At 39.6% G+C, this 21,464-nt stretch overlaps 1 protein-coding gene across 1 annotated transcript in view; it reads right to left on the bottom strand.

Annotated features, from left to right (window-relative positions):
• Positions 1-2,626: 2,626 nt before the first annotated feature.
• Positions 2,627-21,464, bottom strand: part of nhsa (Nance-Horan syndrome a (congenital cataracts and dental anomalies)) — an 85,242-nt gene continuing 66,404 nt past the window's right edge. Inside the window, 9 exon segments of the mRNA XM_042483697.1 lie at positions 2,627-4,104; positions 5,306-5,426; positions 6,981-9,773; positions 11,483-11,614; positions 13,759-13,951; positions 17,536-17,598; positions 18,543-18,676; positions 20,075-20,084; positions 20,086-20,228. Coding sequence (XP_042339631.1) covers positions 3,486-4,104; positions 5,306-5,426; positions 6,981-9,773; positions 11,483-11,614; positions 13,759-13,951; positions 17,536-17,598; positions 18,543-18,676; positions 20,075-20,084; positions 20,086-20,228 — 4,208 coding nt within the window. The 3' untranslated portion in view covers positions 2,627-3,485.

Raw genomic sequence — 21,464 nt, 5'->3', positions numbered from 1 at the left:
ACGTACTGTCGCTGTTCGAGCTCCACACACTTGTAGCTTATGACTGCTTTTGCCATCTTCTAATGACATTAACGAGTTGCTTTCCTATTTGTCTCTGCAACCAGTGTGAAATACATTTTAAAATGTGTCTCTTATAAACAAAATAACTATCTGAATAAAATATGTTATTTCAGCGATTCATTGCATTGAAAGATTTCAGTTATCTAAACGTGTAAAACCATCCAGGGAGTGCACGGAGATTCTCTGTGTCATTTACAAAAATAAATACATTTAGATTGTTGTGACACAGAAAATATGAAAATATGGCAGGTTATACTTTTGATGGGGAATAAAAGAGAACAGCCCGACCGATATATCGATATTAACTTATCGCTAATATATTGGCATCAACGTATATATAGTCTGATATGCACCAATATGATTTTTTTTGTTGTTGCATTTTTCATAATGCAGAAAAAGATGCTTGACGTAATTTATAACAATTAAATTCCTAATTAAGTTTACTGTTTCAGTGCACTGATGCCATTTTTGACAATAAAGTTTCATATTTTAGGTATAAATGCATAAATATTGGCATTGGCCCCAAAGGTCCAGTATTGGTCGGGCTCTATAAAACAGCAAATACTACTTCTCTAAATCCAGAACTTTATTTAAGATGATAACCTGGCTCCATATTTAACCAAACATCCTCCATCAAAATTGAAAAATCTCACAAAAACACTCCACTTGCTGAGGCCCACGCTGCTTCGTCACTTACTGTCTCTTGTTGAGGTTAAAATAAGGCATATTTGATCCTCCTGAACACTTTCCACTTGCCCCTTTCAACGATTCGTAAACACACCGAGTCAGCAAACCAGAAATGACCATTATCATGTTTTTTAAAAAAAACACATGACCTCCTTTTTTCTTTTACAGATCTCCTTTTTTCACCACCTCTGACTTTTTTAAAATCACTTTTTCTTCTCCCATGTTAACACCTGCTCCCTTCTTGTCTCCTAGGATTGTCGAGTGAGTGCTTGGCTTTGACGTTTCCTGTCTCACCTCTTATTATCAATCATCTTATTGCGTGAGAGATGTAAAAAGTTGTAATAGTAAGCTATCTTTGATATAATTTACACTTTAAAAGGACTGAGTAAAATATACAAACACATCGTCAATATGAAGAGATGCTTTGAGGCTTCACATTTTTTTTTTCACTGCTGTTTCTCACACAGTGTTCGTCCTGATGATCAGTTGGGGAGTTAGAAAAATTATTAGTTTAAGAAGAAATGTAAAAACGTGTGTCTAGTTGCATAGGTATTCACAGAATACATACAGTTAATCCAATATATTTCTCTATTTTTACAAGATAAAAATGTGTGAGTTGGTTTTTAGATTTTGGAGAAATCTGAGAGCAAAGATTTAAAATTAAAGGGATAATTCAGATTTTTTTGAAGTGGTGTTGCATGACGTACTCATCCGTAGTCAGCGTATCGTAGATGGCAGTCGGCCCCCTGATTCAAGAACCAGGCAGAACAACAAATTCTCACTCCAACTTGTTAAATACAGATATTTGGGCGGTGGCACGTCAGTTTCAGACGTTCAGGGACGAACATCTCTTTTCAAAATAAACTTTAGGAAACATGCAGTTTTTGCTTGATAAATGTTGTCTTTTTCAAAATAAACTTATAATGTAGGTAAAATAACCTCATTTTTAATTTTACTTTCTTAAATCTAGACAACAAGAGAACAGGGGTTTTGAAAAATCATCATGGTTTGGCTTAAAATAACTACGTTTGCTATGAACGTAACATGAGTGACATACGTCATGTGACGTATGTCACTTCCACAGTATGCTACACATACCTGCACATTAAATGGTTATTAAAGGATTGACTTTTGGTTTCACATGGGACACGAACACAGTCTACCGGGTGAAAGTCTGGAGTTTGTTTGACCAGTTCATCTCCCCTCCTGTCTGCCCCATGCTGACTTCCTCACTCTTCATACTAATGTAGTTTCCCCCAAAACCAAAAAAGAAATGCGGCTGCCTCGGGTATCTAATACCACCACTAGAGGGGGCCTCCGTCCAGCAAAACCTATTTTAGCCACCTAAAAAAATCACGTATATGCATTGTTTAGAATATTTTCAGCACTTAACCTTAACGTCAGTGATTTTTTTGGGGAACTTTAGCTTCTATATCGCCTCTCTTTACAGCCAGACTCCATTTTAATTAACATGTTTGGTGTTTTAAAAGGTTAGTTCAGGTTCACTAAAGTGACACAATAACACAAAGTAGCTGATTGAGGCAGCAGTAGACAAACACCTCCTGTATTCAGCGTTATCAAATTATTGTTTTTCTCAAAGGAGTCTGGCGGCTTTGACGAAACTGACGCCATGAACAGATTCCCCATCGGACATTGTTGTCTGGCAGTAAGGAAAAACGGTGAAAATATTTAAAATATAGTGCACACTTTCACCGATATTGATCTTTTTAGGTGGCTAAAATATGTTTTGTTGCATCTTGACTTCTTTTAAACCACTTATTAAAACCATTTTTATAGACTTGCTTTTACGTGATGTCGTCTATTTTAATTTTATTTTAATTGGTGTATTTTATTCATTATCTATTTATTTATTTTTATCATTTAATTTATCTATTTTTTATTCTGCCCCGGCCATGTTTAAATTATTACTAACACTATTATTTCTGTGTTTCTCTGTTTTGTCTGGCTTTAGTTCGTATTACTTTTTGGCTCTTTTTGTCATGTTCTTCTGCGAGAAACTCCTCTCGCTTCTGCTTTGTTTTGTTTGTCAAAGCACTTTGTAAACTCTGTTTTTAAAGGTTCTATATAAATAAATTTATTATTATTATTATTATTATTATTATTATTATTATTATTATTATTATTATCATACTCCTCCCACAGCGGTGCATTGATCATCTTTTGTCTCAGACTCTGCTTCTCCAAACTGGGGACGACTGTCATCTCCTCGCTATGGATAATTATCTCCACTTCAAAAAAAAAAATCAAAACTATTCTTTTAATACAGTGTAGTGTGGCTGAAAGAAGGCAACCGGTTGGGTGTACATGGCTTCAGGTAATGTGCCATAATCTAACCAAATAATATTTTTTGTTTTCTGTAGGATGTTTTTCTCATTTCTGTTCATCAATTATAATTTCCTACAGAATGCAGATATTTCTCATCTTCAGAGTTCATATCACGAGGATATTTTTTTAGACAAACTGTGTGTATAAAACATTTTTTAACACAAGTAAAACAGTTTTAAGTATCCACAGAATAACCAAAAGTAAACATCTATAAAACTCATCCACAATTAGTAAAATTTATCATTATTTTTTAAAAACAAAATCCCTAAAGTTCTGCATACATTACATTAACCTCACCACATCTCTTATATATATTATAACTCATTCTGGTCCGTTTTGTTTTTTCACTGTAAACTAACAAAATAATTTCATACCTTCTGACACTCGGTTTTCTACGTGGAGCCCTGTGATGAGCGGTCGTCGTGAGGACTCCCGTCTGAGTTCTCCGTCTCGCCCTCTGAGATGGCCTGCATGGGTGCCGAGTACAGTCTGCTACGCATGCCATATCGGCTGCTGTTGGCGGGCGGGGGGATTCTGGAGCGGCCCTGCCTGGAAGAAGACGTGGGGAAGGATTTTGGGGAGAAGCAGTCAGCGTTGGCTTTGGGGTACGGGCTGGGGAGCTGATCTGGTCCTGATTGTTGTTGCAGTGGAGAGGCGGGGTCCTCGGGCTGTCTGGGCGACTCCATCAGGGAGTCTCCAGGAGATTTAGGAGCGATGGGGCTCTTGAGGATCTCTGTCGCTGACATGCGGTAACTTGACTCTGAGCGGCTGCCCTTTTTGAGCAGCAGCAGTTTGAACTCCTCGTTGGAGGTGCTGGACTTCTTTGCGTTCCTGTAGATGGGCCCCGAGACTCTGTGCAGGCCGGGTGGCGTCACAGCGGAGGAGGGGGACGCCAGTGAGACCGGGGAGCTCCCAGTGCTGCTGGGCGGCGTGTTCCCCGATGCAGCGCCGAGCCGGTTCCTCACATTCAACTCAGTTGAATCCTTCCTGCCCAACACTTTCCTTTTGGACCTGAAGAAACGCATTTAACCCTTTAACACCTGGATCAGCATCAGCATTTAAACCTCTGAAATCTGAGAAAATTGGTTTGATTTCTTTCAAAATTACAGGAAAAACATAAAGAGCAACTTGGCATGAAATGTCCTGCAAACTGCAAACTTAAAAAAAAAAATCCTACAAGGTGACAAGGAAATGATCTAAAAAAAATGTCCAGATAACTATATTTATAATTCTCTTCATTATGTATTTAAACTTATGTCACAAAAAAGAAACACAAAAAGATTTTTTTAAAAAAATAAGATTTTCTTGAGGTAACCTTTTTTTTATCTCTCTTTTTTTTTTTTTTTTTACCCTATTTTCAGGTAATTTTCTTGTAACTTTCTTACTAATATCTTCTTACTTATTGCCCTCTTCTCATGATTTCGAAAGAAATTAAGCCAGTTTGGTCAGGTATCAGAGGGTTAAGATACACACACAAGAAGACTTTTAAATGACTAAAGTCTGGCTCCCTCTCAAATCTAAATAAAATGTGAGTTTTTAGTCACACACTATAATATTTATCATTTTTCTGGGGATCTTGCAGGGTCTCTATTTAAAAACTACAACTAAATTCCTATTAGAGATTATTTCCCAACCTGCTCCTGGTGAAAAATATAATGCCAAACTCCCTTTAAGAAAAATGACATTATTATTCAATCTTTGTTTCTGCAAAATCACATAACTCTAGAAGCACGAGACAAAAGGCGTCATGTGTCGACATCACTCCTGTCAATTCGGCATCAATATGATATCCTCCTTTTCCACAGAGAAAGAAAACCCAGACCTGTTCCTCCATGTTTCCTGTCTACCCCGTTTGCTGCTTTTGGTTTATTGCTGGAGAGAGCGCAGCTATTGGCTGTTAACAATGTTCATTTATCACGTGAGTAAAATTGCTGGAGTAGTTGTTTGGTTTGAGGCTGGCATTAGATTTCTACAATCTGACATTTAGGGCATTATCCACTTGGTAATGCCCTAAATTTTAAGGGTTTGGCAGGAGGTATGTGACACCCTATCAAGAATTCAGGTTGCCTTTCCATACGTGGTAACTTTACAAACTTCAGCCTTAAAAATAGCCACGCTCTAACTCACAGACATGTTGATGGCCCTTACTAAAAAATGAATTCAGGTTAAAACGTAAATCAGACGTCCCTCTCCGCAGCTCTTATCCGCTCACCTGTGTATCATGGCGAACAGATCCTCCGTGGTCCGGGACTTGGTGGGTGACAGAAACACATCATCCTCCGGCCTCGACTCGTCACTCTGAGGGGACGCTGCACTATCACTGGGTGTAGAGTCTGATAACAGAAATCAACTTATAATATAGTGCGTACAGTGTTTCTTTAATGTTTCCCCTTAACAGGGAGCAACAGTCACAAGGGCCTCAGGAACCCGAGGCAGTTAATAAATTACACAGAAAAGTCTAAAAATATTTCAAATTCTGTGTTTTGGCCAACAAACACTCAGAAAACCAGAAGACATTAAATCAAAACTAAAACACAGAAATGCAGCATTTCATTGCAGCTGGAAGCCAATAAAGTTTAGTTTAGTTTATTTAATAATGACTTTAAAGGCCCTAAAATGTTCATTCCTGAAGCGGCTTCTTAACTTTGATTGACAGGATCCTTCACAAACACTAGTTTATGCAAAAATTAGAACTGTTTATCATAAGACCATTTCACATGAGCTATTTCTGTATTTTTTTTTTATTAGCTGTGAGCAGCAAACTGCCGATCAGCGTCAGTCGATCCACAAAAATGTTCCCCCTTTTTGTACACGTTTTTCTTAATATGCATTTGTATATAATCAATATCATTTAACTCGTTATCTGTGGGAGGTTTCTGCATTTCACCACAATCATCATTTGACCAGAGCATGTGTATTTGAAGATGGCGTCTGAAGAGGAGCATCACTTATGACACATTTCACCTACGGGAGCTACAATGTGCAGACATTTCTCCAGTTTTTATTCCCCCTCTTTGGAGACTTTTTTTGCACTCGGGTCAAATTTGGTGTGGAGGTTGCAAAATTTAGTGTTGCAGAAATAGATGTTTTAACTTTTTTCAGTCCTGTTAATCACCGTGTAACCCTTCAGATACTTCATGCTCTCCACATTTTACAAAATCTGTGATTCTCTACATCAGGGGTTCCCAGACTTTTTTTTTTTTTTTTTTTTTACACCTCGGATCGTTTCACATCGACATTTTCATTGCGGACTGGTTGGCTGTTCGCAAATACACCTTGATACTGACTTTGACATTGATTAACTGACAGAGAGAGGCAGACAGAAACAGCAAAAACTAAAAGAAAAGAGAGAAAATATAATGAAACAAAAAAAACAAACCTAGTGCCACATGAGATTTCCTAATACCTCATTTCTAGATCATCTTTTGCCATACGCTGTTGATTAAAGTCAGAGGACAAAGCACTTCATTTTTAAGTTTGCTGTCATTGTCCATATTTTAATTTATTATTATTATTTCTTTAACTTTCTTCTTTTTCCTTTTCCTTTTGTAACATGATATTTTTTACTTTAACCATGTTTTTACAGTCATATTTTACCTCTATATGTTATTTTACATCAAATGTCCATTTCCGTGTTTCGTGTATGTGCAGAGTGGAGTATAGACGGTCTGACTGATTCTGCCTTTTAACTGCTGCTGTGTATAAACACAACGGATCTGATGTGAAAATAATTAAAATTTAATAAGAAAGAAGAAATGTAAGAAAAGAAAATATAAGAAAACTGGCAAATGCTCTGAGTGACACTCAGTGTGCTTTATATGATGATCCCTAAATGTCAGGAGTCATAAACACAACATGCATCAGTGATACAGACGGCGAAGGTCTACCTTTACTGAAGTAATCCTCCGTCTCTGCTGTGGACTCGTCCTTGCCGTCCTGGGAGGCACTCTCGGCCGAAGCACCTGATGACTCATGCTCCACCTCCTGACCACCTTCATCACTGACTGAACTCTCTTGCAACACCTCCGATTGGCCGTCGGCAGCAGGCACTTCATCGAGACCGTCGGATCTCTGCGGTGAAAAATCCTGAACCCAGAGAGCCGGGTCGTCTTCTTCTGTCCACTCAGTCCTCTGCTGATCTAACGGCTCCCACTGCGAGCAAATACCTGTTTCTTCCAACACTCTGCACGTCTCTCCTTCATGTCCTGCCGTCCTCTCAGGGACGTCTAACGATTTCTCTGACTGCAGCGTGAACGCTGTCATGCTCTCCAGAGGAGCCTCTCTGTTCCTCGTTTCGCTCTGACATGCTGCCTCTCCATCTGCCAGCTCTTCGTTTGAGGTAAACACGGACTCGCACGACCCTTTCGGCGGCGTGTGATGCGAGTTGTGTAACAGGGGGCTCTTGAGCTCTACAGATTTGTTACAGGAGAGTGTGCTTGTTAGGCTCACAGTGGGACATTTGGCAGATGTTTTGTCCTCGTGGCTTCCTTCATGTTCCTTACTGACGGGTCGGAGCTGCACTGAGTGCAGCACTGTGGGTGTGATGGTCATGGGATGGGCGTTGAATACCTCTGAGGTCGGTGGCGCTGCAGGTTTGGCTGCAGATTTCGGTTTGTTTTGGTGAAGGAGTTGGATCTGGGTTCTGTAAGCTGAAGCCTTGTTGCCGACGCTGTGAAGGGCACTTAAGTCGAGGTGGGAGGGAGGGATGACGGGCAGCTCCAGGTCTCTCTTCGAGGCATCCTTGCAGGAGAGCGACTGCAGCGACAGCGACGACAGAGACGACTTCCTCTCCGGGACTTTGGGCTTCCTCTTGCCGCTGGATGGCGACAGCGGACCGGGAAAGAAGGCGGAGGGGAACGAGGAGGTGGGTGTTTCTGACTGACTGGAGTAGCCGCTGGATGGGCTGGCGAGGCCTGCCAGCTTCTCTGGAGACTTCAGCTTAAACTCTCCCTCCGCTGATGGCAGTGACGGGGTGGTGGCTCTGGAGTCGGACTGAGACGTCTGAGACTCGGAACTTTCCTGCGACTTGATACACTCGATGACAGTTGTGCCTGTCGCCGTGCTAGAGTTTGACAAAGATCGATACGGATCGCTGGATTTTAAATCGTTCAGGAGCCACAAATCTGCATAGTCTGACTGCACGACCCCCTCATCTTTAAACGAATGTGCATCCGTGGAGCTAAACACGCCTAAATCAGGCAGATCCGCTGATTCCCCCCAGACCACGAGGGGCTCTCGGACTAGTGAGGAGTTTTCTACGTGACTTTGAGAGCCGGACAAAACCAGCTGCAGTTTCCTCTCCTTGGAAGACGGTGGAAGTTGCTGCCCGCATGAAATCTTTGGTTCTTTATTGTCGGGGATGTGTCCCTCACTGCATATTTTTCTTAAGGATGAACTCCTTTTAGGCGGACACGGCTTCGCCTTTGGTTTTCTTAAAGAGAGGCAGCGCCTCCCTAAAGTCATGTGACCACTTAAATCAGACAGGCCACAGTCGGAGCCCGAGGCTGCATAGTTATAAGTGAAGCTTCTGCTGCCTTTTATCCCACAGTCAAAGTGCATTGAGGTGTAGTAGCCTTCAGTGTCTACCGAGTAGTGCGAGACGGTGTCGGCTTTCTCCGACGGCAGCTTGTCGGAGTAGCTGCTCTCACACGTGGCCATGCTGGTGAAGCTGGGGCAGCCCAGGCTGCTCTCGGCCTCTCTGCTCGGCTCAGGGCTGAAGTCCTGCGAGCGTGGAGGGTCCGAGTGGGTGTAACTCCACTCCCCCTCGATGGGAGTGCTGGACCCTGCTTCCTCTAATATGTCCATAGCTGTGGAGGAGAAGGAGCCGGCCCGCTGGGTCCTGAGGCCCGGGTAGTGGTCCAGCATGAAGCCCGTCTGGTCGTCGTTGACGTGAGTGGCGGCGTTGAGTGAGAGCTCAGAGTCGCAGTGTGAGGAGCCCGTCAGAGGCGGGGAGGCAGCGGGGGGGATTGTCTCTGAGGTCTGTGAGGGGCAAGTGGAGCTGCTGCCGCTCCAGTTCCCACTTGAGGACTGGTGGTCCTCCTTATGGTCCATCTGTCCTCCCAGCACCCCTGCGGCTGAGACGGAGTGGACGGGGCTGCTGAAGGTGTCCGAGCTGGAGGAGATCTCACAGCTGCCCATGTCGACCTTCCTGGGCAGCTGGGATCTGGTCCGCTCCATCCAGCTGCGCTCCGGACTCTCTGACAGCTGCTTGTACTTCAGACCCAGCGGGTGCTCGGACACGGCCTGGTCGTCCGTGCTCTCCTCCTCATCCTTCAGAATCAGCTCTCCAGGACCAGGCAGGTAGTCCTCAGTGTTAAAGGGGGACAGCTCCTCCTCATCGTCGCTGTCATTGTGCCTGTTGTCTATCATCCGGCTGCTGTCTCGGGGCAGACTCCGGGAGCGCAGGTGCGCGCCCACGGAGGCGGAGAACATGGCGTCCGCGCTGTCCGACAGACACAAGATGTTGCCTGCAGAGTAGGAAAGGGAGAGGGCGACTCCCTGGCCTCTCTGGGCCCTGATCCTCCTCCGAGACGGCGCTCCTGAGATCAAAAAGTCTTCTGTCTGACAACCTGAGTCTCTGGTGCTGAGATGGCTCGCCAGCTCCTCGTTGGAGGGAGTGATGCTGGAGCTGGCGTGAACGATCACCGTCCGCTCTCTGGAACCAGGAGAGTCGTCAGAATCTGAAGGGAAGGAACATAAACATTAGAAAACCGCATCAAAAGACTCAGAAACAACGACCCGTTCTCATCACAACTCGTCACACGGTGCCGCTCTGTCAGTGACCTTCTGATGTTTTTAGGATTCCTTCTGCGTCAGCTGTTTACACTCCAGCATGCCGTTACCGTGATGTCAACGAATGCACATGGCATCCAATGCGGACTGTCAAGATGGTCTGGATTAAGCAACAAAGTCACTTAGGTTTTGGCAAAAGAGGTGCATGGTAAGGTGTAAAAAAAAAACCTCCGGACTCCGGCATGAAACTCGGTTGTTTATGGAAACCATCCAGCTAAGATCAACACACTTTATTGCTCTTCATACTTTGTTCCTTGAAGGGATAGTTTGGATTTTTTGAGGCGGGTTAGTAAAATACATTTTGTTTCTGTTCCAGTCCACAGCAGCACATAGCTTATTCGACTCGTCTGTTTCGACCAGCATCTACTGTGGATGAGTACCTCATTCAACCTCACTTCAAAAAAATCCAGACTTTCCCTTTGCATTTATATCTGTGTTTTTTAGTATCTATTTAGTATCTATTCCCAGCTGGGACTGTTGGTGGATGTCATTTCCCTCTTCTCCCTCCCCTCACTTCCTGTCATCTTTCTACTGTCGTCTGGCTAATAAAAGCATGAAATGACCCAAAAATATCTTAAAAAAGAACAAACTAAAACTGAAAAGACGCCTCTTATCACAAGTTGATCTCACTCATATTTATGTTGACGTATTATAAAGATGATCATTCTGCTTTTCTTCTACAGTTTAGTGACGTGAATAAGATAAAATGACATAAATGTACTGAACTTTATTGTATTATTATTAGTAAATGCACTTGCGCTTGTATGGCGCCTTTTGAGTTGTACGATAACTCGTGCCAGTTCAATCTGACACTACTTGCCACGTTCACTACTCAGTGTTTTAAACATTCATACAAAAAGCCACCAGGAGCAATTTGGGGTTCAGTATCTTTCTGAACTTCTGATTAGTGGTGTTAAGGGTCGATTAAGACCCTTAACACCAGGTTGTCTGCAGGTATAAAGAAGTTACATTTAAGACTTTTAAAGACCTTTTTATGACCACTTTAAATGAAATTTAAGAACAAACTTGCGATACAAGTGCACACTAAATATTAACATATACTTTATCAAGTACACATACTGATATCAGAACAAAATGAACAGTGAGGTAAAATGACCCTGATGATGCTTTCTGCGCCTGCAGGCCTTAGTTTAAAGACGCAGACTCATTGTGTGACCGAAAAGAAATGTGTGAAAAATGTGTTTCCTGTCGTGTTTGACAGCCAATTAAAGTGCTTGATACACAAAGACTTGATTGAATTTATTTGAAAAAAAAATGAAATCTGTCTTCTGTCAAAGAGTTTTTCTCGTCTGTTAAAATGATGCTTCCTGTGGCGCCAACGCATGAAATTCTCACAGTGACGTGACTAAAAAACATTTAAGACCCATTCAATCTGAATCTTAGACAAGTTAATACTTTTAAGGGCCTTTTGTTAGTAAATGTTTATTAAAGACATTTTAAGTGACACCTTGTATAAAGCAGCAGCACAAATATTATAAAAAATACTTTTATTTTACTTTAATAAGAGCAGTTTAAAGTTATTTTTTTAAATCCTCGTGACTGACTGAGAGTGTGGTGATGATGATGAGCGACATACCTAAATCCTGCTGCACCTGTCGGGGGACGCCGGCGACAGTCCTCCGTCTCCTCAGCTTCCTCCTCCTCTGAAGCACAGACTGCGAGTGGACGAGCGAGCAGCGCACACTAGCATCTCTGTCAAAGCCAACGCCTGCAACAGAGACGGGACATCTGAGGAATCTTTGATGAGTGGCTTCTGCAGCGACTCTTCCTTTAACTCTCACGTGTCTCGTAAAAAAAAAAAAAAAAAACTGTAACACTTGGCTGAACTAAATTAGATCTTCCACAAAAATAGCAGGAGAAGAGGACAGCTCTCTGATGGAGCTTAAAGCTGCAGTAAGAGGCTGCTCTGGTGAGAGTGTGGAGTTATTTACAAATTAATGTCATGTTTATGTTGACCAAAACATGCAAATAAATTATAAAACACAAATGATAAAGCCAGCATGTTTATGGCTTTCCAAACCCAAAGAAAAATCCTGCTTTCTGCTTCAGATCTGTTGTGTTTTCCCTCTCTTGTCCTCCCTCTCTTGACGTTATGACCGTCATGTGATGGCAGGTCAGGCCTTTCAGCGCCATAGCAATCGCTGGACTTTGCTTACAATGTGCATTTTTCCTCTAAACTGTGTCTGACTCAGCCAGTGTTGGCGTACAACTCGTCTTTTGAGTCGATGTGAGCGAGAGTAAATTACATCGGGGGCAGGCCTTTTCAACAGTTTGGACAGAACTAATTGGCATTCATGTCACAGCATCTCGCCTCGCAATCACAGGCACAAAGCGCTGAAGCATGAGAAAGAAAGTTAACACAGCTCAAAGCATGACTTGCGCATGGAGACTGATTCTCTGCGGTAACACGAAGGCTTTTCAAAGTGATGAGGTTTCAGACTCCCAAATTTCTTGCAAATATTTCGTTTTTTTGTAATGTGGGGAAAGTAGACTCCACACATATTAATAAGGACAACAGTAAATGCTGAACGAATTGTGACACATTTTGGGAAATTTGCTTTTTTTGCAAACAGTCGAGAGGACTGATAACACTCATGTCTGTGGCAGTTAGCTTAGCTTAGCATAAAGACTGGAAACAGAGGGAAACAGCTAGCCTGGCTTTGTCACATGTTTTATCTGGGTTTTTTTAAATACAATGTACAAAAAATATAACATCACTAGGGCAATATTGTTGAAACTGATATCAAAATGTTATATGTGTGAGATATGGAAGCCCATTTACACCAGTGTGATTAATAAAATTTTAAAAAAAATTAAAAAAGAACCTGTATGTTATTATAAGGAAAAACTCATTATCTCAAAAGAGAAAATAATAAAAAACTTTCTAAAAAATAATGAGTTAATATTTAATGATGGGAATCATTCCCAAAATAATGAGTTAGTTTCTCAAAATAATAAGAAATGTTGTTAAATAATGACCTAATACATAAAAATAATGTGAAAAAATCTAAAAATAACGAGTTAATGTCTCAAAATAATTAGAGACTTTGTTAAAATAATCAGTTAATATTTCAAAATAATGCCAATCTTTCCCAAACTGAGATAGTGTCTGAAAAAAATAAATAAAAAATGTAAAAACATTCTCAAAATAATGAGTTAATATTTCAAAATAACATTAATCTTTTTTTTTTTAAATAATCAGAAACTCAAAATATTGAGTTAATATTTCAAATTTTAAAAAAAATCTTTATCAAAGTATTGAGAAAGTTTCTCAAAATAGCAAGTAAATACTCAAAATAATGAGAAAATGTCTCATAATAGCTAGTTAGTTTCTACAAATACTGATGACCCTTATTAAAGATAGTTAGTTTAGTATTGTTATTATTTTGAAATACTGAGTGACTATTTTGAGAAGATTTTTTTTGACATTTTGGGAAATATGCTTACTGGTTTTCTTGTCAAGAGTTAGATTTGACGATTAAAAGCACTCTTGTGTCTATGTACTGAATAATTAACCAGGAGACATTTAGCTTAACAAGAGACTGGATGCAGAAGGAAACAATCACAAAACACACATAACAGCATCTCTTAAGCTCTATATTACACTCCTCGTTTTATCTGTGGTCTTTACACGAAGCTGAGATAAAAGTCTTCTGGCTGCAGCCTCGTATTTAACAGACAGACGGGAGAGTGCCATCAATCTTTTTATCTAACGCCGAGCAAGAAAGCAAGTTTCATTTCCCAAAATGTCAAACTCCTCCGGCATCGCTGAGGGACATGACGACTCTACACCACAGCTCGGTCCCGTCATAACCAACAGATTCAGATATAAAAACAGTGCTTTAAATTTACCGGTCACATTAATGGGGATGACACATGAGGTGATGACTTGTGAATTGGTTTTCATTCTTTCCTCTGGGGTGGGCAGCGGCAGCGCTTTAGACCAGTTAGTCTGCTTGTCCAGGGTGGAGGGGATGTTAGGGATAGGAAACTTAGGCCGGTGACCTAAAGCCACCCCGTCAGTGTCGGGGTCAGAGGGCGCAGCCTGCAACAGATGGATATTTGCATGGTTAGGTTTGTTCAGGTTAGGTGAGAAATGGTACGGCAGAGTTAAAAAGTGATCAAACTCAGCTTCAGGAAGGAGGATGTGTCGATAACAGCGCTTAAAGTCTGAGGTTATACTGTTAAAAGTGTTTATGTGGGAAAAAGCTGACGGCCAGATGTAGAGATTAGAGTCTTATTAATCTGCTGCAAAGACTTTTTACTGTCAGAGCAGAAAAAAAATCAATACACACATCCTTTCCAAGAGCTGAGTTTCACTGCACCCACAGAATGATCACATGTATATTATTTATTCACCGTGTGTTACCTTAAATTTGTAAAGAAAACTATGAACAAGGAATCCCAAAAGTTAAAAATATTCTTGAGTTATTTAAGTTGTAGTTGTCTGTGATTCCAGCAATTTAAGAGTGATTTATCCAGTCGTATGCTCAGTGCCTCTCAAACAGGCAGCTCTTTCAGACCGAGAAATGGACTAAATGTGAGACTTATTTATGCTCTCTTCAAAGCCAGATTCCCGTCACCAAAAACAGTAATTTTACGTCACTGAACACAGGAGCTGCTGGTCTACTGCTGCCGCGAACAGTAGTTTGTTTGTTCCTTCTTTACACGGCCTGTTATTAAGCAGCATTAATTAAATGAACAGTAAATTATTTTTAGTGCCATTATTGTTCAGGAGAGCGCTGCCAGCGAGTATGTTATAAGTCACACTAGAGGCTGACGTTGTTGTGTTTTAAACGCCTCTTTTGCTTCAGCATGCCGTCTATAATCACAAACTGGAGCGGACAGATGAAGCAGATGCTTGTTTCTGTGTAAAAATGCATGCAGACATAAAGAAGGAACCTCAGCGTGGCCCCTTAGTGTCATCGCTGTGTAAAAATGGCTTAAGTGTGACTTTGCTGAATCTGAACGAACTATTTAAAACACCGAAGTCACGAAATAACACAAACTAAGCAGCGGTAGACCAGCAGCTCCCGTGTTCAGTGACGTAAAATTACTATTTTTATCAATGGGGTCTGGCTTTGAAGAGGGCAAAAATAAGTTTGACTTACAGATAAGATAAGTTAAGTTATGGGCTGTCTATGAAGTACTGAGCATGCGACTGGATAAATGAGACTCAGGTGATATTGCATGAGCTGTGTGAGAGTTTGTAAATTGATGTATTGACTCCAATATATCAAGAATTTTCTCCATTTTTGGATTCTTCATTCAAAGTGGATACACGCAACAGGAGCAAATATTTCTTCACAAATTCAGCGTGACACTGGGTGAGAAACTGACATACAAATGATCATTTTGTGGGTGAAGTTTTCCTTTAAGTTACGGAAATAAAAGCATGCTTTAGAAAGAGACAGAAATGGAAAGAACAAGAATCAATCAAAAGTCTACTCAGTAGGTACATGCAAAAATAAAAAATAAAGTATGTGTTAAAACCAGGAGACATCGTTACACCTGTAAAAAAAAGTTAAAAGCGCTGACTGTATCCAAGCTTGCAAAAATGTCAGACCAATAAAACGTCTGGCACACGCTGTGCAGCACATGTCGTGATAAACACTAATTCTTCTGCACAGAAATGTGACAAACAGTCATTTCCACTCACAACATGCTGCTCTGGGAACTCTTAGCTCATGCTCCGACTATCTGTGGCACCTAAAGTGACTCCCCCTGCGTAATAACGAGCCTCCGGAAATATTTGAGAGGAAATACTTGGCGGCAGCATTCCTCTGAGCAGCAGCTTCAGTATCAATCACTGCACAGTCCTCCTCCAGAACTCCAGATCCTTTTTCCACAGGCCTCGGCAGACTTTTAAACACTGTAGATCCCCTCCTATTTTAGACTTTAATGATAAATCAATTTAAGCTATTGAGTTCTTACCTTCAGATTCCTACATGTGAAACTGGGAGTGATTCTCAGGCTCAACTGGTTCCCACCTCCACAACCCGACAACCTCCCACCCCCATTTAAAGGCAGCTCTTGAGCCTTTGTGCTCTCTGTTCCCAGCAGACCAATGAGACCCCGACAAAAACCCCCGGCACAAAAGAAACCGGTTTCCTTGGAAACTTCTCCCAACTAGTCGAAAAAAAATCAAAAGGAGAGCATTTACAGCTGATTTGTCTCAAGAACAGAGAGGCGTTTTTTAGGAGAGGAAGGATGAAAGAAAGAGACGTTGCAGGAAAGGGAGGACGAGTGGACACGTACGGGATGAGAGGGGAAAAAAAGGAGTGGCAGTGTTTGGTGTTTGGGTTCCTTTTTGCTCTCACAGCGGGCATCAAGCACGATATATTTGGTGAAAAAAAGGGAACATGAGGATGTCAGCCCTCTCAGGGATGGGTGCAGTGAGGAAACCACAGCACAGAGGGATCATGGGTAATCACAGGCGCAAGCTTCGAGAAGTCGACCCTATCATTAGAGAAACCCCGGCTGCCGGGCGGCCGTGACTGCGGCCCTCACACACACATTCCTCACATAGTGCACAGCCCGGACCTTCACATCAACGACTGTCTGAGTGTGTACATGTGTGACGTGTCAGTGAGGATCAAACTTTAAAGTCTCCTCCAGTTTCCAGGATTCATACACATTTTTACCAATAAATTTCCAGGACTTTCCATGACTTTAAGGCAAATTTTAAAGACCTATATTCTCTGAAACAACCATTGATTGTCCTTATCGGTTCTTTTTCATCACCACATAATAGTTTTTTTAAATATATAATATTTTTAAAAGTAATGAACTCAGAACAGGATTAGAACTGATTTTTTAAATATAACTTAGGGACTGTTTGTTATTTATGAACGAAGAGGGGGTGGTGCAAAAAAGGGGAGCCATGTCAAATCATTTTTAAGCACTGGGGAGGGAAATATGGTTTTATTTTGGCTTTAGGAGAGGGGCATACAAATTTGAATGGCTGTATTTTGTATTTATTTTATTTTTAGTCATTTTTAATTTTATTTATTAATTATTTATTTTATATGAATGTATAATTCATATTCCTTTTTTTTTTATTTTGTATTATATTATTATTATAAACACTGCTTCCATATTTTCTTTTTTTTGTTTTTTGTAGTAGTATTTTTCAAGAAAAATATTGGGCATATTTGAAATATTTGGTAATTTTTAAAGAAAATAAATGCAGGATTTCATTAAAAATCACCAAAAAATTTACACCATTTATCAAACTGTAAAAACAGAAATTATGAATTGATTTTCAACTTTCAAAAATTGATCCTTGAATACATTGTGTTTATTTTACAGATTCGTGAAACAAATCCCATGACTTTTCCAAAACTTTCAGGGTATATGTAGTTTTCCAAAACTTTTCCAGGCCTGGAAAAAATGACTTTTTCAGGTTTTTCATGACCGTACGAACACTGAGTTTCGTGTTCCTAACTGGTTGGAGCAGGATGCAAACGACTGCCGGAGAAAAGCTGCGTTAAGATGGCATGCATTAGAAAGAGACTAGTTATGTTAATTAAGAGTGAAACAAACACGAACAGGTAAGAAGTTGTGAAATAAAGTTTTAGAAGGAGCACGCAGGAGCCGGGAGGGGGGGAGGGAGGGAGGAACCACTACCTTTCTGCTCCAGGGAGAGAATCGGCAACATTCGGTGGGGGAGGAGGAGCGGGTGGATTCAAACTGAAGTACGGGACAAAAACAAAACAGGACAACAAGCAAATGACATGAGTGAACATGGACATATTCAACAAAACAAACACGTGGACACAGAAAGGACAATAATACCGGGATAAACTTGGAGAGGTCGATGAGATGAGAACAAAAAAACATCCTTATTCTCAAGGTGATAAAACATAAATATAAATTCAGGGCTGTAAAATGAGACACAGACCACATGACACACACTGGAGACACGGTCTGTTGTGTTTACCTGTGTTTGTGCTAACTGTGTTGTTGCATCTCCAGCAAGTCTCTCTGGCTGCTTGGTAGGAGGAAAAAATATGATTTTTACTTCAAAAATTTAAGATAAAAAAAAAAAAAACCTATAAAAAACATACACACTCACAAAATGCAGTTATAGTGTTAAATAGCATGAATTTTATTATGTGCTTGACTGGCAAAATAACATCTCAAAGGAGGAACTGTGTGCCATGTTTTGACAATTTGATTATTGTAAATTATAATTTAATATGGTCACAAATAACTAAATGTTGATTTAATAATGAAATGTCAGTCTGTTGATTCAGTGCGGTAAAAGATTAAATGCCTGTTGATCTTTTCATTGTACTGACTGATTCCCTGACTTCCTAAAAATAGGATTAAAGGGAACCTAATATGCAAAATTACATGTTCATTCTTGCATCAAAGACTGATTTCAGGACATATTTACATCAGACTGCTCTCATGCACTTTTCATATGTTCTCAAACAAAAAGTAATGCTCTAAAATTTGTTCATATAGTGTAACCATGAGGCAGTACTTCATGTAAAAACCCACATATATGTAACTGTATTCCCGTTCTAATTTTATTTTTTAATTTATCTTTTAACTAAATATTTTAACTAAATATGAACATCTGAAACTGTAACTTTAACGCTCCTCTTGACTAATATGAGTCGTCTCACCGTTGTCAGATTGGAGCTCCTCGTTTCTTTCCTCTGGGCGATATTTGGGGAGGGGTACATGGGCATGGGGGGCACCGCAGAGATCGAGATGGTTACTCTCCGCTCCCTGCTGCCGGATCGTCTCCTCAGGTGATCTGCAACAAGAATCCACGTGTTTGCAAACTTCCCACTTTCTTAATTAAAAATTAATTAAAAATAATTTAGTGATTATTGTGAATATTATTTAACAAAAAGAGTGTGAACATTATGTAAAATGAGCATAAATATTATTTAAAACAAAGCACAAATATTTAAAAATTGTTGAAAATGTGGCACAGCATGATTAAATTGAATATGATATTCAACATGATTAAATAATGTCCCCGTTTAATTATTTGATTGAAATCAAGTGATGTGTTTAAGACACAGATTGGCTGATGTACTTGACATGATTTATGATATTAAAGAGCTGATTTTTTTGACTGAACCAGATTTGTTTTTCTATTTTTTTTCTTTCTACGCTCGTACTTAAACAATCATAATTTCAATAAACTGAGTTGTCCTGCGTTTTTCTGCACTCTGGCGTCGCCAAACAGTTTGGAATTACAAAAATTGGATATGACCAGAAAGTTGAGACTCTTGTGGATTTAATGAATTTTTATCATTTGTAAATATTTTTGATCCCATCTTAGCCATTTCATTTTAGTGAGAGCATTTTTTAAAAAACTTGAACTATATATATATATATAGTGACCTTTAGGATAATGTGATAAAACTTTTTGGAGGGATTTCTGACAAATTTTCTTGATTCTAATTTTATGCGCTTTTAAATTTTAGCTTTATTTGTATAAATATTATCTGAATGGATTTTATATTACAGCTTTTTTCATGCATTTTATTTTTATCCCTATTTTTATCAAACTTTTACTAGTATTATCGAGTGGGTTTTATCCGTGTGAAGATGCATTTCATGTATTTTATTCTGATCTCATCTTTTTTTTTAAAAAATCTATTTTTACATGCAGGTTCATTGTGTTGTCATGCCTTCTATGTCTTTTAATTTGAAGCACTTGGTGCACATCTTTCTTTCTTTGTTGGGCTGCATTTCTTGTATAAAAGGTGCTGGTAAAAAAAAAAATGCAGCAAAGGTAACAGCCCAAAAATTGCTGCAACAACTTATGAACCATAATTAAGCATGGGAATGACCATCATACACTTCCATCACGACTGCAGCTGTACTTGATAAACAAATATTCACACATTATGTCATCTAACTGTTCACACTGTTCACTTCAGCTCTTTCCACCAGGGTGCAGTTGCAGAAAAATGTCCACTAGGCGGCAGAGCAACACAAGAATAATAATAAGAGGCATCCTTTGTGGTGGGAACATGACTCCTAGAGGAGGCTCTTAAAATAACACAAGAAAACAAGAACATGTTTTTAAATGACATGTCGAATAAAAAATGAGAGTGGATTAATCGGTAAGGACAGACAGGGAGCGAAAGCTTGGAGCAGCTGTTTGTGGTCAGACTGAGCGTCACAGGGGCCTCACCTCGGTGCAGGGGCCCACAGGCTGAGGTTGGCTTGCCTGTGGAGGTCGACTACACATGCTGGCCGTGTGGAGGGGTGGAACACGTTCCTCTGCTGGTGCCAGGGAGCTTGGTAATGTGCCGTCAGCTTACTCTCCACATCCAGGTTTGATACCGCTGTCAGAGAGAGACGCAGCAGGTCAGACAACAAAGCTGCAGGGGAGTCAGGTCACATTTTTAACTAATAACTACCACCAAGAAACTACCCAAGATTATTGTTATTATTATTATTATTTATTATTATTATTATTATTATTATTATTATTATTTTTGCATTACAGGTATCGTATAGTTAAATATGCACAATTTGCACACATTCACAGAAAAAAAATTCTCTAAAAAAAGGTCTAAAATTCTTTTTTTTTTTTTTTTTTTAATTTTGCTTACATACATTTCAAAGGTTTCACAGACAGAATTTCGGGTATCTTTTATATCACTGCATAAATCGCCAAATTTTCAGGGGTAAAAGTTTCTATAAATGCAGCTGTGAACGATTTATGAACAAACCAGGATACACGATGAAAATAGATGGGAATAAAACTGGATAATTTTGTGTTATGTTAGAGCTACTGAAGTGATTTCTGGCTCAGAGTATAAGAAAAAAAACTAATTTTGAGAAAATGGCCTTTAAAGATATGTATTATAAATTCCATATGACAAAAAATAAAACATTCAGGTAAAAATTTACTGACAGATGTTTTCAAGAAACTTCCCCTGTTGATTACTTACAGTAAAACAATTACTTATTGTATTGCGAGTATTCTGAAACATTATATTTATGAAGACAAATGAAGCATTTTCCAGTGAAATTTGTGCTTTTTGCATAAAAATTAAAAACTTAACTGGAGTAAACCTAACCTGCTGTTTTCTGTTAGTTCACAGGGCTCCTCTTCTGTCTTTGTTGTAGCTGTTGTTGTTGTCTTTATGGTGTCCTGCTGTTTTTTTGTTTTTTTAATTTTATATTTTTTAGGTTTATAATTTTTTACAGTTATATATAATATATATATATATATATATATATTCTTAGTTTTTTAGACCATTTTTGTTGGCACATTGTAATTTTATTTTATTTATGTTACTGTTTTTGCACCTTTTTAATTTTTTTTATCATACTTGGCACCTTGTTTTTTGTTATCTAACACTTTAATAATTGTATATTTGTATTTTTTTTTTACTATTGTATTGTTCTTTTGCTGCTTATACTTCCTTGTACGTCGTAGCTGCTGTAACACTATGAATTTCCCCACTGTGCGACTAATAAAGGATTATCTTATCTTATCTAATATTTAACTCACACTTTGCTCCTCAGGAAATGTAATGTATAATGTAACCAGCCGGCGTCTGATGATCAGG

The sequence above is a fragment of the Plectropomus leopardus genome, chromosome 3 (assembly GCF_008729295.1).
Source record: "Plectropomus leopardus isolate mb chromosome 3, YSFRI_Pleo_2.0, whole genome shotgun sequence".
Lineage (NCBI taxonomy): Eukaryota > Metazoa > Chordata > Actinopteri > Perciformes > Serranidae > Plectropomus > Plectropomus leopardus.
The sequence above is the reverse complement of the archived record's forward strand: the minus strand, read 5'-3'. Positions and strand labels throughout refer to the sequence as shown.